This window comes from Carassius auratus, chromosome 50, assembly GCF_003368295.1.
Source record: "Carassius auratus strain Wakin chromosome 50, ASM336829v1, whole genome shotgun sequence".
NCBI classification, from domain to species: domain Eukaryota; kingdom Metazoa; phylum Chordata; class Actinopteri; order Cypriniformes; family Cyprinidae; genus Carassius; species Carassius auratus.
This window is the reverse complement of record NC_039292.1, coordinates 1,771,364-1,789,040: the sequence shown is the minus strand read 5'-3', so window position 1 is coordinate 1,789,040 and position 17,677 is coordinate 1,771,364. Positions and strand designations below refer to the sequence as shown.

At 34.6% G+C, this 17,677-nt stretch overlaps 2 protein-coding genes across 9 annotated transcripts in view; one reads left to right on the top strand and one right to left on the bottom strand.

Annotated features, from left to right (window-relative positions):
- The window catches only part of LOC113066589 (neogenin-like), a 1,074,835-nt gene that overhangs the window by 599,435 nt on the left and 457,723 nt on the right, over positions 1–17,677 (bottom strand). The window lies entirely within an intron of this gene.
- LOC113066613 (cyclin-dependent kinase inhibitor 1B) lies at positions 5,254–9,547 on the top strand. Its single transcript, XM_026238549.1, has 3 exons — positions 5,254–6,027; positions 6,374–6,490; positions 8,395–9,547. The coding sequence occupies exons 1-2, from the start codon at positions 5,595–5,597 to the stop codon at positions 6,478–6,480; spliced, it is 540 nt and encodes a 179-aa protein (XP_026094334.1). The 5' UTR covers positions 5,254–5,594; the 3' UTR covers positions 6,481–6,490; positions 8,395–9,547.

The window sequence follows — 17,677 nt, the reverse complement described above, 5'->3', positions numbered from 1 at the left end:
TCTGTCCTCCTGAGTAAGATATTGTGTACATAAAAGATGTTTACATTAAGTCTACAAGACAAAAAAATGGCTGAAATTATTCAAATAACCCCATTCAAAAGTTTGTGAACCCTTGGTTCGTAATACTGTGTTTTGTTACCTGATGATCCACGACTGTCTTTCTGTTTTGTGATGTTTTGTTCATGAGTCTCTTGTTTGTTCTGAACAGTTAAACTGAGAAATGTGAAAAATCCTCCAGCTCCTGCAGATTCTTCAGTTTTCCATCATCTTTTGCTTATTTGAACCCTTTCCACCAGTGACTGTATGATATTGAGATCCATACTTTCACAAAAATGACAATTAAGGGACTCAAACACAACTATTTAAAAAGGTTCAAACATTCACTGATGCTCCAGAAGGAAACACCATACATTAAGAGCTAGGGGGTGAAGACTTTTGAACATTATGAAGATGTCCAAATTTTTCTTTTTTTTTTTTTTGTTGTCCTGTAATATTTGTTGATTGAGCAAATGTATGCATAAAGCATTGCGTTAGTTTTTTTCTTTATTATCAGATTAAAATGAAATATTTGATTGTCAGCAGCTTTGCTTTTCTAACTAGTGTTTGGTATTTTTCTACAGAAGGAATCTGAATCAGGGAATTGTCTCAGTCTTCTCCTTTAGTCCCTGTAGCTCAGGTCACAGTAAAGTCAAGTACTGTTTCTAATAAACGCTTGATTTTAAGCTGGTTGTTACAGATCTGTGACTTTATACAAGCTGATTATTAATATCAAACTGCTGCAAAAAGGCCTCGGTAATGTTGTTTTTGCTGTACATGGGCTTAACATGTATGTATATCTAGTCATGTCTCAAAATAAAAGACATCTTTGTAAAAATTCAAATCGAATTTGGAAATGTGTGTCTTTAATATACAAAGTCCAAGTAATTTGGAAAAAGAGAATCAATCAGATACTATTTCTCTAAACTTCGGCAGTTTCACAGAAGTAAACTCTTGTATAACGGCGTCCAGTGGTTTACAGTCAAAAATATACAAGTGTTTAGTGCAAATGCTTCTTAATCAATTTAGAATCTAATCAATAATTTAAATTTTTTTAAAATAAAACAATTTTACTATTTTATTGCCTTTTTCTGTATTACTCTAATAATTAAATAAAGTACCCAGCACCGAAATAAGTTGTTTGTTATTACAAAGTATTTTTATAATTTGAAAGACATTACTTATATAAATCCTTCAAACTAATATACTGTATATAAAAGATTGCAATTGTTTTTGCTAATGAACATCACCATAAAGACGATAAAAGTCTTGTGATTTGAGTTCAGTTTAATTCAGTTTTTTAGACCACTGCTCATATCTCAATGAAAACAATGAATATTATTATTAAAAGTCATTGTTGCACAGTTCACAATATGTCAAATAAAGAATAAGAACAACAACAACACAATCTGAACATATATGTAAAAATACAATATATATATATATATATAGAATAAAATAAAAATGAGTAAATATTTGGGGAGTTGTGTTTTGTGTTCTTATGTTTTAAAAGATTTCAAAGTTGTGTTTTTTTTTTTTTTTTTACTATTCTTGTCTTATGAATATAAAACTATGCCAAAATAAAAAAATTACAGTTTTGTGTTTCAGGGAAAAAAATGGAAAACTCTGTTTGTATTTTGCACACAAGGATGTAAAAACGTAAATAAGACAAATGCATGATGAATGTAACAGGTTAACAATGATAAAGTAGCATGCGAAAGATTGGGCAACCCTTGCAGAAACTGATGTGAATAATTTTAACAAAATAAGAGAGATCAAACTAAATGTATGTTATTTTTTACTTAGTAGGCTTCTGTCCTCCTGAGTAAGATATTGTGTACATAAAAGATGTTTACATTAAGTCTACAAGACAAAAAAATGGCTGAAATTATTCAAATAACCCCATTCAAAAGTTTGTGAACCCTTGGTTCGTAATACTGTGTTTTGTTACCTGATGATCCACGACTGTCTTTCTGTTTTGTGATGTTTTGTTCATGAGTCTCTTGTTTGTTCTGAACAGTTAAACTGAGAAATGTTCTTCAGAAAAATCCTCCAGCTCCTGCAGATTCTTCAGTTTTCCATCATCTTTTGCTTATTTGAACCCTTTCCACCAGTGACTGTATGATATTGAGATCCATACTTTCACAAAAATGACAATTAAGGGACTCAAACACAACTATTTAAAAAGGTTCAAACATTCACTGATGCTCCAGAAGGAAACACCATACATTAAGAGCTAGGGGGTGAAGACTTTTGAACATTATGAAGATGTCCAAATTTTTCTTATTTTGTTGAAATTATATATATATATATATATATATATATATATATATATATATATATATATATATATATATATATATATATATATATATACTATTTATTTATTTTAATTTAGTTCTGTCCTTCGTAAGCAACAGAAGATACTTGTATGTTTCCAGGAACACAAATGAAGTACAATTTACCTTGATCTTCAAATTCCAAAAGTTTTCACCCCCCAGCTCTTCATGCATCTTGTTTGACATCTGATAGAAAACGTCCTTTAGATGTATTGGTAAATCAACTTCAAATATTAGTGTTGTAATTGTATATTGTAATCAATAGTATTATAATATGTCCTTAATTTATTTATTTTTTATTTGATTTAATAATAATTATAATAATAAATATTAGTAATAATCACAAAATTTGCAATTAGATGTGTATCCCCAGTTTTTTTATTATTATTATTATTATTATTATTATTATATTTTTTTATCAAATATTGAACAGTTTCATAGCCAGTAAAAATTTAAAATATTTATGTCCTACATATATATATATATATATATATATATATATATATATATATATATATATATATATATATATATATATATTTCATAATAATAATAAATAGTGCATTTCTAATTGAATATGGATCTATCTCTCCATCCAGGTGCACCAATTCTCTGTACCACAGTAATCTTCAATCTCTGGAGCAGATGAGTGACACTGAACTCCAGGAGCTTTTCCGAGAGGCTCCATTCCACGAGGTTTTCCTGGATCCAGGAACGACGGTTCTGGACGCCTGCAGACGAGCACAAGACGCCATCCTGATGTCATCACGGCGGGAATCTTACCTGTAGTGTTTTGGAATGTTGAGTTTAAAAGTAACACACACTCTCAGCACATCTTGTTACTTTGTATACAACACGTTAGTTACTTTTGTGTTACTTTGTATCACTCTCAGGGGACTTCCTGTTTGAAACTGGCTCAGTCCAGGTCTTAAAACATTAAGAAAAACAAATGAAAGATTGGTTTTTGATCCATATTTTACATTTTTTAAATGCATTCCTGCCTTTTCTGCTTCATGCTATGTAATTGTTTCTGTATGATCAGGTATCAGATGATCAAGGACGGTGGTGTTTGGATCAACCACCAGAGAGCAGCAAACCCCGAGCAAGTTCTGCTTCTGGGTCAACACATCCTCTCTAATGGAGGAAAGAGGATCTTTTACATCCTAAAGTGGCTTAGTATGTGAATTGCCAACTAGGATATGCGCATATTTGCTCCACAGAAAAAGCGAACGCCTTCAGGATTTATAAAGGCATATCAAAATTCATTATTGTATGTGCACCAGTGTGGAGAATCCCAGCGCTCGCCAGCAGTGGTCAGCAGAGGTCTGTCTTGGTTCAGGACAGTAAACTGAACTCTTATCAAAGACTTTGAAATTAAATGTTGAATTGTGCTGTTGAGAAACCCTCAAGGGAATGTCTGTGGATTCAATCAAAGACGTGAGAACAGACTTTTTGTCTTGTTTGTGCCTGTTTTATTCGGACAAATTACACAGTCTGGTGTGCGAATACGACCTTGATTTTAAATCACACAGGAAAACTGGCTTCCGGTAAACTCTTTAATTAAGCATATTATGTGAAATTATACTGTTTTCTTTTTTCTTTTTCTTTTTTTTTCAGTTTGGCTTCTAAGACAAAACTAACATGAGTGTGACAGAATATGATGCATGAATTCAATTAAACATGCTTTGATTTATATAGTTAAAGAAAGCATCATTTAAAAACAGCAAATGTGCTGTACGATCAAGAAAATGAAATGCATACAAAATTAAACTAACTTTAGAAAGGAAAAATGCAACTTTTTATCTCACAATTCTGACTTTTTTTTTTTTTTGAGCAAAATATTGCAATTACTTTTTTTCATACCAGAAAGAAAAATAGAATTTTGAGATAAAAACTCAGAATTCTAAGAATTGCAAGGACAAAAGTCAGAATTCTGAGTCTATATCTTGCAGTTGTGTGTTTGAGGCTTCTGAAAGCTGCACAGTTGTGTTCGGGACGATTGCGAGGGCTGACCTGTTCCTGGAAATGTTTTGGCATTGTAGCTTCTCACTTCTAGGAACAAATTGAACGTATAGTGAATCTCATCTTACTTCCACATTTTGTGATTCTAGTGTCTCAGTTTCAAACATCATCTAACACAATATCAAACCATCCTTAAAGCACATCTGTTTCTATGAATCATTTGTTCTATCACAGGAAACGGTACACTTGTGTATCTTAAAAAATAGTTTTATTAATACCTTTTAGATCGAATTTAGAATTATTCTCATAGTAACAATATTGAGGAACCATCAATACTCAACTGACTACACTGAGAAGTCTTAAACTAGTCTGACAGTGTGTCTTAGTCAAGGAACAAGACTTAAGTTTTGTTTAGTCATTGTTTGTTGCACAGGATTTTGAGCAGAAAATCATAGATTCTCATGTGATCTCTTTCCCATTATTTCACTGTGATTTTTTATGTTTTCTTTTTTTAGCATTTGCACATTTTTCCATTGTTCTGGTTTTAACTGTTTCAGAACTTGACGTTCAAAGTCACGAAGCACTCGATTGTGATTCGCCAAGGAGTCGCTCGTTTAAACCGAATCTTTTAAACGATTCATCCAATCACTCCCTTTAGAAAACTCATATACGTAAAACCAATAGTTCATACGTTTTCTGATCACGCAAAATAAATCATTTAGGCAACATGTACAGAAAATAATTTAATAATTCAAGTCGCTTATTCGAAAGTGTATGTGAAACGAATCAGCGGGTCATTTAGTGAATCGATTCGGAAACGACTCATTCGAAGGAGTCGACTCGTAACTCGGAGGCTCGTCTGGGGTGTTTGTTGATGTGCTCTCTCTCGGGTCGTGGGGGGATGTGCGCGGACAGAAGGCGGATCTCCGAAGCACCAATCCGCGGTGTTCCTCCGGGCGTTTAAAGAGCTCTTTGTGTCAATCACCCGTTTTTTTTTTCATCGCCATATTGGGCGCCGAAAAGCCTCGCCTTGTTATTTCTCTTCCCCTTTTTTTTTACTACGAGCGCAGTTGATAGGTGTGGCCATCACGAACGCTGCTTTTGTTTTGATGCTCGTCGCCCGTCCGTGTTTTTCGCACATGTGGCGCACCCGGGGTGAGTCTGCCTTCACGCCCGTCGCTTTGGATCACGTCAACGCAGGAGGGAACGCTCTGTAACAGCGGTCGGGTTTGTGTTTCAGTCCTCGAACGCCTTAAAATGTCAAATGTTCGCTTATCTAACGGCAGCCCGACGCTGGAACGGATGGAAGCGCGACTGTCGGATCAGCCCAAGCCGTCGGCGTGTCGGAACCTGTTCGGTCCGGTGGATCATGAAGAGTTAAAGAAGGATTTCCAGCGGCAGCTGAAGGCGATGGAGGACGCGTCGGCGGACGCGTGGAACTTCGACTTCTCCACGCACACGCCGCGCGCCGGCGGCAGATACCAGTGGGACGCGCTGGACATCCGCTCGGTGCCCGGTTTCTACAGCAGATCGGTGCGGGCGAAGGGCTCCGATCTCCACATGTGCTCCTCTGGGAATAATAACGACATTAACGTGGATGTTAACGGCAATCACGACTGTCGGGTAACGGAGCAGAGCGCGGAGACGCCCGAAAAAGACCGAGAACAGAGGAAAAGAAGCTCTTGTGTCGGTACGTGCTGAATTCGCGATCTAATTAATCGATCGTGCATTTCTAGAACAACGAGTGCAATTTCCAGTTTATTAAAAATTATCCACATATCTGATTAAAAACAATATCTGTCTATTAATTTAAAGCCTTTCACACTTCTGAGTTATGCGCGTGAAGCCCGAATCTGATAATGCGATAAAAAGATGCAGTGTTACGCGTTATGCATTTTCATGATACAAAGAAAGAATTGCATTGCCGTTGCATGTTCTTTGAAATCCTCGAAACTTGATGTTTAAATAGTAGGTTTTATTTGATTGTTAACCCGTGTGTGATGATGATGATGATGATAAATGTGTGTTTGTTTCAGACTCGTCGTGTCAAAGCAAACGCTCACACATCTGTGTGGATGAAGTAACGCGGACGCCGAGAAAACCCAAAAAACCCAGAAAACACCCCAGTCCTACTCTAACATAAACCCAGAGAGGTGAGCACAACTATTTATTTCCACACTGTCACACCCGAGTCATTTCTACAGAATAAATGCTGTTTGAATCAATGCATTTAATACCGATATTTTATATCATTTGGTATAAATGTAAAAGTGGCGTTTTATTAAAAGTGCATGGTAAAAAGATGATTGGAATACGTTTTGCAATAAAGTAAGATTTTTTACTTCATAATTTCTCTTAACTGCATGTGTTGTTTGCTGTTTCTTTGTAACTATGTGGTAAAGTTACTAGTAATTTCTGCGCGTGAGGTGTTTCGACTTCACGTTTTATTTCAGTATGTAGGCTACTTGAAGGACACTCTTCGAGTCCGTGAAAGGGTTAATGTAGTGGGTTTACTACGAGAGCTCGAGTTCCCTTCAGAGTGAAACGCATTCTACACGTCAGCATGTGTTCTGCTGTATTTACAGTGAAACGCAGGGCTCTCTCGTTAAACTGCGCATTTATTCAGTGCATTGAAATGCAACACCTGACAATTGCACATAAATGTGATGAAGCTGTATTTAAATGCATAAATCTGATGTAAGTGCAGGTTATCATTACCTCAGTTAGTCGTGTGAGGAAACGTCCTGCCAGATCAATAAGTCGATGAGTAAATCCAGCCAGTCATAACATTAGTAATGCGTGTTTTGCTTTGGTGGGACTCGGAAGGTTTCATGAGCTCATTTTCCAGTGTTTTTCAGTTCATTCAGGTTTTTGTGGGTTGCACTGCTCGTCTGGTTGTGGTGTGCTGTGACTCTATCTCTGCATTAGTCAACACAGTTTTATTGTAATGATTGTTAACGTTTACAACATTGCACATGAAATTATTTATGCATAATGCAGAAATTAAATGAGGTGAATAATGAGACGAAAATATACAAGTTTTCTGGAAACGATATCTACCAATTAAAAAAAATTTCATGCAATTGTGAGAAAAAAGCCAGAATTGCAAGATATAAACTAAAGATATAAACAGAATTGTCATTAATATGGAATTGGAAACAATTGTGAGATATGAACTCTGAATTGATTATCTGAGAAGAAAAGTCTAATAGTTGTTTTTTTTTTTTTTAATTAGCTTTTTTGCAATTACCTAGAATTTGCGTGTTATATGTTGGAGGAAAAAATAGAGTTTGTAAGATACAAACAATGAATTCAGAGAAGAAAAAAAAAAAACATTTGTGAGCTTAGACATTATTTCCTTTTTTTAAAAAAAATTTCAGCAACAACAACAACAAAAAAACAATTTGTGAGGTTTATCAGAAGAATTTGCAAGAAAAAGTCAGAATTCCAAGATATCAACTCACAATTCTGAGAAATCCGAACTGTTAAATAAAAATGTTCAATTGTGAGAACAAAAGAGTCAGTATTGTGTGATTAAAAAAAAAATTGCAATGACCTTTTTCACAATTATTTATGAGTTTTTATTTTAAAAAAATAAAAAATGTGAGGTGTAAACTCAGAATTCAGAGAAAGAAAACCATATTTGTGTGATTTTTAAAGTCACACCTTTTTATTTTTTTATTTATTGTGTTGGAAATAAAAATTGCAACTGAGATAAGACAGGAATGTAAGATATGATCTTTTTTATTTTTCTTGTAATTCTCAGAAGAATGTCAGAATTGAGTCAGAATTCTATTTGTCTGATTTCACTTCCCAGAATTCTGAGAAAACCGTTGAATTGTTAGAATAAGTCACAGTTATCTATTTTTTTTACAAATGTTTTGATTCCATGGCTTTCATACAAACACAAACAATCAAACTAAAGTCAAATGTACACAGCGGATGAAAGAGGAGTTTATTGCTTTCATAATCAGTATTTAAAACCGCATGAAATAGCGAAGCAGTTGTGCAGTGAATGTTTATTGTGATTCTGATTGTCTCCTATATTTCCTGACAGGGCTGAAGCTGATGCTGTGGCTTTGATGACCTCAGTGCTCGCTGAACGAAAGATGGATCAAACATATCAACTCTAAGAGTGTGTTCAAGCACTGAAACAAACGCTAACGTTCTAGCACTCAAGAATAAAGCCGTGGATGTAGCAGTGTGCAATTAGGTGGATCTCCTTTTGTGCTCGTTTTTGGTTTTCTTACTACCTGTGTATAGAAACATATATATATATTTTTTCCTTTTCATATGTAGCACATAATTAGTAATATGTTGGAAAAAATCTATTTTTTTTTCTTTTCTTTTCTCTTTTTTTTTTTATTTGGAGGTGTGAGTTTGGTTTGACTTGAAGAGCCACCGTTGCAGAGTAGGTTTTTATTTTTTTGGCAATGCTGTTCATGTTTATTTCACATTTTGAAGGTCTGTTTTTGAACAAATATATCTATATTTTCTTTTCCACATGAGGTACACAGAATGGATCCAGTTGGATCTGAACATCTCAGCCTCTTTTCTTGGTTTTGTTTTAAAGGTGATGTAAAAGTGTGTATAGCATGGACCAGTATTAACAGTTTCAGGCACTTCTGTGGAGGAGAAACGTCTCTCACTCTTAAATTATTTCTTCGTAAGATGTTTCTTGATCATCTGTAAGTTGCGTGACGTTTTCTACTGATTTCTTTTTTCGTTTCACTTTTGTTTGACTCATCAGTCTTGATTTTGCCTTGTTTTCTTCGCTCCTGCAAGCGTATGCATCTGAAACACTCGACATATCGATTCTGTGGTGAAACCTGATGCAGAACTGTATTTATAAAGTAAATATTAATATTTGATTTACACTGCCTGTGTATTTGTGTAAACTTTGAGATGTACCTTTGTACATAACTTTGTAAAAAACACTGAGAAAATTAACTAACTTATTTATGACAAGGTTTCTTTTTTTGGGGGGGTTAAAATGTGTTTTTGGTCAAGGTTTGAGTCGTTATCTTTGTAAATGCTTTTTTTTTTTTGGTAGTTTCTTTTTTCTAAATTTGTAAAATATTTTAACAAGTCGTAAAAGGTTGCAAACTGAGCCTGATTAAAATATTTGATAACTGCTTCTTTTTTTGTCATGTGTGGTTATACATTGTGCTGCAATCAATTAAGAAATAATTAAATTATTCCAACCCACATCTGTCTTATTTGAACATTATGTAATGTATTGTCACTTCAGACCTTCAGTAATTAAAAGGCCAAATGTACATTTGCATCTAAATCCTTAGGCAAACTAAAATACTTTTAAAAATATGTATTTAATATTTAAAATATATTTTTATATATTTATACCAGTGGAAAAATATACTGATAGAAATATCATACCATTATTGGTATTTTGAAATCTATTTAAAGATATAATTGCAAAATGAAAATTTTAAAAGTGATTAAAATGAAGAAAAAAAAAGTTTGAGTAGAAATCTATATTTATATAAATGTATTTTTAATTTTTTTAGAAAATATTTTTTGGGGGTAATTTTGTGTATATTTTAATGTACATTTTTAAAAAAATCTGAAAAAAAAATCTAAAAAATGTTTCATAATAAAACGTTCCTCACACCATAATTTAACAATTTTTGAGAGATCCTCGGTTGGAATTATTATTATTATTATTATTATTATTTTTAGACAAGCCAAAATAAATGCACATAAATTATTCCAATTAAGACTTTTTACTTCAACATAATACAAAAACATTTGTCAATCTAAAACTTTAAAAATGCTATCTGTGAAAGACATTTATGCATATGCAATAAATGCATTTTTAGAGCTGTTAAATGTTACTAGCCTTCCATAAACACTACAGGAAAATAAACTGTATATTATTAGTCATTCCAGTGACTAAACCAATTTTTGGATTATGCAAAAGAACAAAGTGAGAGCTCCTTGTGCTGCTTGACCTTTCTTGAGCAGTGTTGTCAAGCAGCCGTTTGTCTGAATGAAGCACACATGCCAACGGTTAGTCAGCGCTGACTCAAACACAAACTGACAGTGGGTGTGGTGATCCGGCACAGGTGCTAGTTTGTCATCCCACTAGTTTGCATTAACTGCATTAACCCACAGACGACTCATTTTGACTTCAGCTAACTACAAATGCTTTATGCACAGTCACTTAGGAAATACAGAAACGCAAACACACAGCTTTTTGACTTCAGGAGACATTAACTGATGGACAAGAGTTCTGTGAATTATTGTGATGTTTGTATCAGCTGTTTGGACTCACATTCTGACGGCACCCATTCACATCCATTGGAGAGCAAGTGATGCAATGCTACATTTATCCAAATCTGATGAGAACTTTCAAGCAAATTTTCACTTATTTCACAACAAATCAGAAATGTCAGTTTTCAAATGTCAAAATGTATTTGCACCACAGACAGGTCACCAGAATATACAACAGTGCAGTCCTCTTTTTTAGTTTATTTTATTATTTATTTATTAACAATTTGCAGTTTATTTTTATTTTACAAAACGTGACACTGAAATGCAACTCTGACACTGTTATGTCTCATCTGTGGAGGAGCAGCATGTAAGCAATCCCATTCAAAAAGATATTTCTAGAAAGTAAATATTTTAAATAAATATATTTCTTATGTGGTTGCACTTAATTTGAACTTTTTGTTATGTCTTTTTTGTTATAATGATGGCATAATTATGACTTCATTTTAAGAATGCAACCAACTTATGACTTGATACACTGTATCTCATAATTGACTTTCTCAAAATTGTTACATTTTATGTCAGAATTACGAATTTTCAAAGCAATTTCTTTTTTATAACATCTCAGCAAACCCATATGGATTTTTTTTTTCCAGGCTAAAATATGTTATAAACAGTAAAGCTCAATTAAATGTATTTTTTAAATGTAAAATATATTTAGTTTCAACCTTCATATACTAAAATAAATTTCTAAATGTTTATATGACAAATAAATGTTTAAATGTCTTTGAAAATTGTATTTACATTTTTTTATATATATAAATCATGTATATTTTACATATATTTTATAACATTTAATATATATATAATTTAATTTAATTTTAATATATATATGAATACAGACTAATTATTATTATTATTATTATTATTATTTTGGCCATATGTTAAAACATTTTCCTCAGACCTCCATTCAGTAATTTTTAAAAGGCCAAGCCAATATTTGCACATGAGTGCAAATACCAGACCAATACAATCAGACATTTCAAAACAACAAAAGCAAGCAAGGATTAAATGCACATAATAAAAACAGGAAGACACCTGCATGGGTGCTTTGAGGTCTCGTGAGGCGCAGGTGTGTGACCTCAGCCGTCTTTGTGTTGTGCTCTTCACCGTCGAGGGGTTAAAACACTCTTCTGTTGTGTCTCGACTCGAGCTTGGACAGAAACAGAGAGAAGGGACGTCAGTCTTGAAGGGTTTGACTCTTCTGACCTCGTCCGATCGGCTGCAGGGAAAGTCAACACTGCCAGAGCATAAAAACACTCCAGCCTTGTTCAGTGTGCTTTAATGGACACAACGTAAATCTCCTCTTCATTGTTCCACGGACGGGACTCGAACCACAGGGAGACCATTGAGTCACGGGCCAAACTGGGAGGAAACACAGTCAGAAAGAGAAAATAAATGTCTGTGGTCCGCTGCTCATTTCAGTTTCAGTGGTTTCGGAGTCAATCATTATGAAACCTGAAGAGCTGAAAAAACGTGTGACATTAAACAATTAAATATTCTAGGTTGCTTTGTAATACTGAAGTAAACACTACTAATGTTTCAGAAGTAGCTTATCAGTGGTGACTGTCAGTTTTGGCACGTATGACAGGATTTTTCAGAAAAATTAATACAAGACGTAGTCAGCCAGAAGATGAACATTATTAATTAATAATTATGATATGATGCAGTCACACTTGTAGCAATATTTGTTAGTTCTGTTGTTGATTCAGGGTCAGCATCATCTGAGGTCCTCTGAGGGTCAGCATCATCTCTTCTCAGGTGTTCTGGATCCAGACTGGAGCTTGTGTAAATCCTAGTTACCACGGGATGAAGATCCAGCAGAAACAGAGAAACACATAGAGACATCATTAGCATAGCTGCTGATCCAACAAAGTAAAATTAGTTTAACCCAAGCTAATGAATAAAAATGCACATTTGATCAGATGCAACTACACTCACAATTTAAAAGATACTTTATTCGAATGCTTGGCGAAAGAGATGTGTTTTTAATCTAGATTTAAACAGAGAGAGTGTGTCTGAACCCCGAACATTATCAGGAAGGCTATTCCAGAGTTTGGGAGCCAAATGTGAGAAAGCTCTACCTCCTTTAGTGGACTTTGCTATCCTAGGAACTACCAAAAGTCCAGTGTTTTGTGACCTTAGGGTGCGTGATGGGTTGTAGCGTGGTAGAAGGCTAGTTAGGTACGCAGGAGCTAAACCATTTAGGGCCTTATAGGTAAGTAATGATAATTTGTAACTGATACGGAACTAAATAGGTAGCCAGTGCAGAGACTGTAAAACTGGGGTAATATGATCATATTTTCTTGACCTGGTAAGGACTCTATCTGTTGTATTTTGGACGACCTGTAGCTTGTTTATTGAAGAAGCAGGACAACCACCTAGAAGTGCATTACAATAGTCCAGTCTAGAGGTCATGAATACATGAACCAGCTTTTCTGCATCAGAAACAGATAACATGTTTCGTACCTTGGCAATGTTTCTAAGATGGAAGAATGCAGTTTTTGTAACATTGGGAATATGATTTTCAAAAGACAAGTTGCAGTCATTAGCACTATTCGGACGGGACTAGTTTTCTAAACTACGTTTGAGTTTCGATTCTTACCACCTGACGTCTGTGATTTTCATGTACCAATTCGGACGGGACTAGTATCTCAGTGTTTATTACAGAGGTGGGAGGGACTGATTTGTGCATCTGGGCGTCACAGAGATCACGTGCTCTGTATGCGTGCATTGCATTCATTCAGAATGATTGCCTTAGTATTATTACACAATAAATACTAAATGGCTAGTATAGCAAAACCATGTTAATGTGTGGTTCCTTTAGTTTTAGTTCCTTTTTTATTTTTATTTTATTAAATGTAATTAAAACATTATGTAAGTGAGTAAATAAATTAACGTGAGTAATCTTACCTGATGCTGATATTACAATAGCCGGTATTAACAGTTAACGCTATCTTGCTCTTGATTTTATTATTTGTATTATTTTTTTATTATTATTTATTTGCCGCTAAGCAAATATATCAAACATGCGTGTGGTAAGAGCATTTACGGTAATTCACGTTGGCCAAAACACACAAGGAAACGCGTTGTGAAATAAAATATCACCGGCAATCACAGACATTCGCATTCGGACGGGATTAGTTTTCTCAGAGGATCACCGAGTTTGCTGAAAAACGGTAGGTAATTTGCTCTGGAATTATCACAGAGGTTGTGTGAGAAAAACACAGACGTGGCAGATTCGGACGGGATTAAAATCACCAAGTACGTCTGTGAAACGCAGATATCTCTAACGACCCCCTGTAAAACTAGTCCCGTCCGAATAGGGCTTAATATAACACCCAGATTTCTGACTGTAGAGGAAGTAACAGTACATCCATCTAGTTGCAGATTGTAATCTACAAGATTCTGTGTAGTGTTTTTTGGTCCAATAATTAATATATCTGTCTTATCCGAATTTAATTGGAGAAAATTATTTTTATCTTTTACATTTTTAACACACTCTGTTAGTTTAGATAATTGGGAAGTTTCATCTGGTCTCGTTGTGATATATAGCTGAGTATCATCCGCATAACAGTGGAAGCTAATTCTGTATTTTCTAATAATATTACCAAGGGGCAACATGTATATTGAAAATAGAAGGGGACCTAGGACGGATCCTTGTGGCACTCCATATTTTACTGATGATAAATGAGATGACTCCCCATTTAAGTAAACAAAATGGTAGCGATTGGACAGGTAGGATCTAAACCATCTTAGAGCCTGCCCTTGAATACCTGTATAGTTTTGTAATCGATCTATGAGTATGTCATGATCTATGGTGTCGAACGCAGCACTAAGATCAAGTAAGACTAGAAATGAGATGCAGCCTTGATCTGATGCAAGAAGCAGGTCATTTGTAATTTTAACAAGTGCAGTTTCTGTGCTATGGTGGGGCCTGAAACCTGACTGAAAATCTTCATACAGATCATTTTTATGCAGGAAGGTGCTCATTTGAGCAGACACAACTTTTTCTAAAATTTTAGACATAAATGGAAGATTTGAAATAGGCCTATAATTTGCCAGTACACTAGGATCTAGTTTTGGTTTCTTAATAAGAGGCTTGATAACCACCAGCTTGAATGGTTTTGGGACGTGTCCTAAAGATAACGACGAGTTTATGATATTGAGAAGCGGTTCTTCGGCTACAGCTAACAGCTCTTTCAGTAATTTAGTGGGTACAGGATCTAATAAACATGTTGTTGGTTTAGATACAGTGATAAGTTTATTTAGCTCTTCCTGTCCTATGGTTGTAAAGCACTGCAGTTTATCTTTGGGTGCGATGGATGAAACTGAAGTGTTAGACGCTGTAGAATCTACATTCACTATTGTATTTCTAATGTTATCTATTTTATCAGTGAAGAAATTCATAAAGTCATTACTATTTAACATTGGTGGAATATTTGAATCAGGTGGCGTCTGGTAATTTGTTAATTTAGCCACTGTGCTAAATAAAAACCTTGGATTGTTTTGGTTATTTTCAATGAGTTTGTGTATATGCTCTGCCCTAGCAGTTTTTAGAGCCTGTCTATAGCTGGACATACTGTTTTCCATGCAATTCTAAAAACTTCTAAGTTAGTTTTTCTCCATTTGCGTTTGCTACGAGTTTCTTTCTTGAGAGAGTGAGTATTACTGTTATACCATGGCACAAATAAAAACCCACACAACATTACAAGTATTGTATTGCTATTTTACTGTTGTTTTGCTATATTTTAACATTAATATATAATAATAATAATACATGCAGATTCCACTGCTATATTTCTTTATTAGAAACAATTGTTTGGGAGGCAGACCTACTCTTTTAGTTTAAATGTAGATTGAAGAGCCATCACTTTAACCTGACTTACACATAACACACTAACACATTTTTAATATTCAAATTCATTAAAGGAATATTTTTTTATAGCTTGTTGAAATTGCCACTTTTAGGGTATGAGCCAAAACCATGCTGATGCTGTTTTTTGTGTGTGTGTGTGTGTTTGTCCCCTTTAAATGCAAATGAGCTGCTGCTCCCGCCTCCCTGTTCAGAAGAGGGCGGAGCTTCAAGATTAACTGCATTAACTGCTGGTGACCGTGTTACTGACCTCAAATTGCTTCCAAATGCAATTTTTATTTACCACATTAATACTCACGATCATTCTGGTAGCACGTGAAAACAGACAGAGACAATGGTAGCTTTAGCATTAGCCTTACAGGGAGCCAAGAAGCTCTTTTGGAAAACAAAATATGATGCATGATGCTTACTTTGTCTGGAGTCTGGAAGTTTGCGCACAAAGGGTTGGTGTCAATCCCTATTTCAGAAGCAATTTTTGCACAACTCCTTGTGTCTTTGAGCAACACCGACTGTGTTTCATTACTGAATCAATCAGACACTTGAACAAATCGTTTGAATGAATGATGTAAGCACAAACGTCCACCAAAACAAGACACTTTTAATGGCTTTTTGGTGCTGACACTGTACCTCCAGCAGCTACAGCAAGAAAACACTAATAGCTGACCGCTGTTTCTCACTCAGGGCTGTGTTTATGCTAATAGAGCAGAGAGTGTCACAAATGGGTGGGGCTTTCCCGAGTATGACATCATAGTCTGGAACTGCTTGTGTGGAGAGACTGATTATGATTTATTGGGATTATAAAACAATGAGTGGGTGTTTTTTTTACTATTGTAGGCTGGTTGTTTTCACGCCTTGCAGCACCTTAGTTCAAACACCGTATAAAAGTGATTTTTGCATTCTATGGCACCTTTAAACCACACCATGCAGGTTTCGTCCAAGGTTTTTTTCTTCATTTCTGTCACCGATGGAGTTTTGGTTCTTTTCCGCTGTGTTTTTTGGCTTGCTCATTTGGTGACACAATTTCTGGACTGAACTGAGCAGAATCATCCCTGAATCAACCGTGAACCGACTTTAACTGAAAAACTGACTGTTTTCCATCGTCCTCTTGCATTATCAGAACACGTTTTTCCTGTATAACAGGAACATAACATAACATAAACATTAAACATAAACTTCTCTCCAAAGTCTAACTTTTTATCTCATAATTCTGACTTACTTTATCAAAAAGTTTGACATTGCTTAGTTATAAATTACCACAAATTAAAATTCTTAAGCAGTTATGCATGAAAATGTACATTTTGACATGCCATAATTAAAATGAAAAGTCCACATTTTTGTTATAAATTGTGACTTTTTATGTCATCTTTGACTTTATCTCATACATTTTCTATCCTAAGTCCAACTTGTGTAATAATTTCTACATTTTATCTCATGCTAATAACTTACTGTATCAATATTGACATTTTATGACATAATTATGATTTGCAAAGCATTGTTTTGTGTGAGTTACAGATATGTGCTCCCAGAGTTAACCTCAATGACAGCTTCACTGGAAGGTCTCTAAATCAATTGTTCACTTTCCTTTAAATTACCTGCTAGTATGTTATAAATGTGACTAAGTATTTAAGGTTATGAATAATATAACCTTAAAACGGATAAAAAAAGTTGGATAAAAAAAGAATCATTATGTAGAATATGCAATTTGACTATTTAACATAATAGTTTCTCTTTGACCTTCCTCCAGTTAAAGAACATCCCTTAAATATTTACATGACTTTATATGTAGGATACATTTAAACTCTCACTGACATTTTCTAGCACTTCTGCTGAAAGCCGGTCAGAAAAACACTTGAAGAATCATGTTGATCAGAAAACCATGCAGCCGAGACCTCGAGGACAATATGTTTTTCCTTTAATGCATTCGGGTGAACAAGCTTTCAGGTCCATCCACACAAAATACAGGAAATACTCAGGTATATTATCTGATTTCCTATTAAAGCCCTGTGTATTTCAGTTGTTTAAGGACAGGAAACACCAAACCTTAACCTAGTCTCAGTTCATTCAACCATCATGCCCTTTGGCTAGGAAAGAAAATAGTTTATATACGTCCTGTTTATAGCATTCAGACTACAAAAAAATACAGTCTAATCAAATATTTTGAGATTTAAAAATA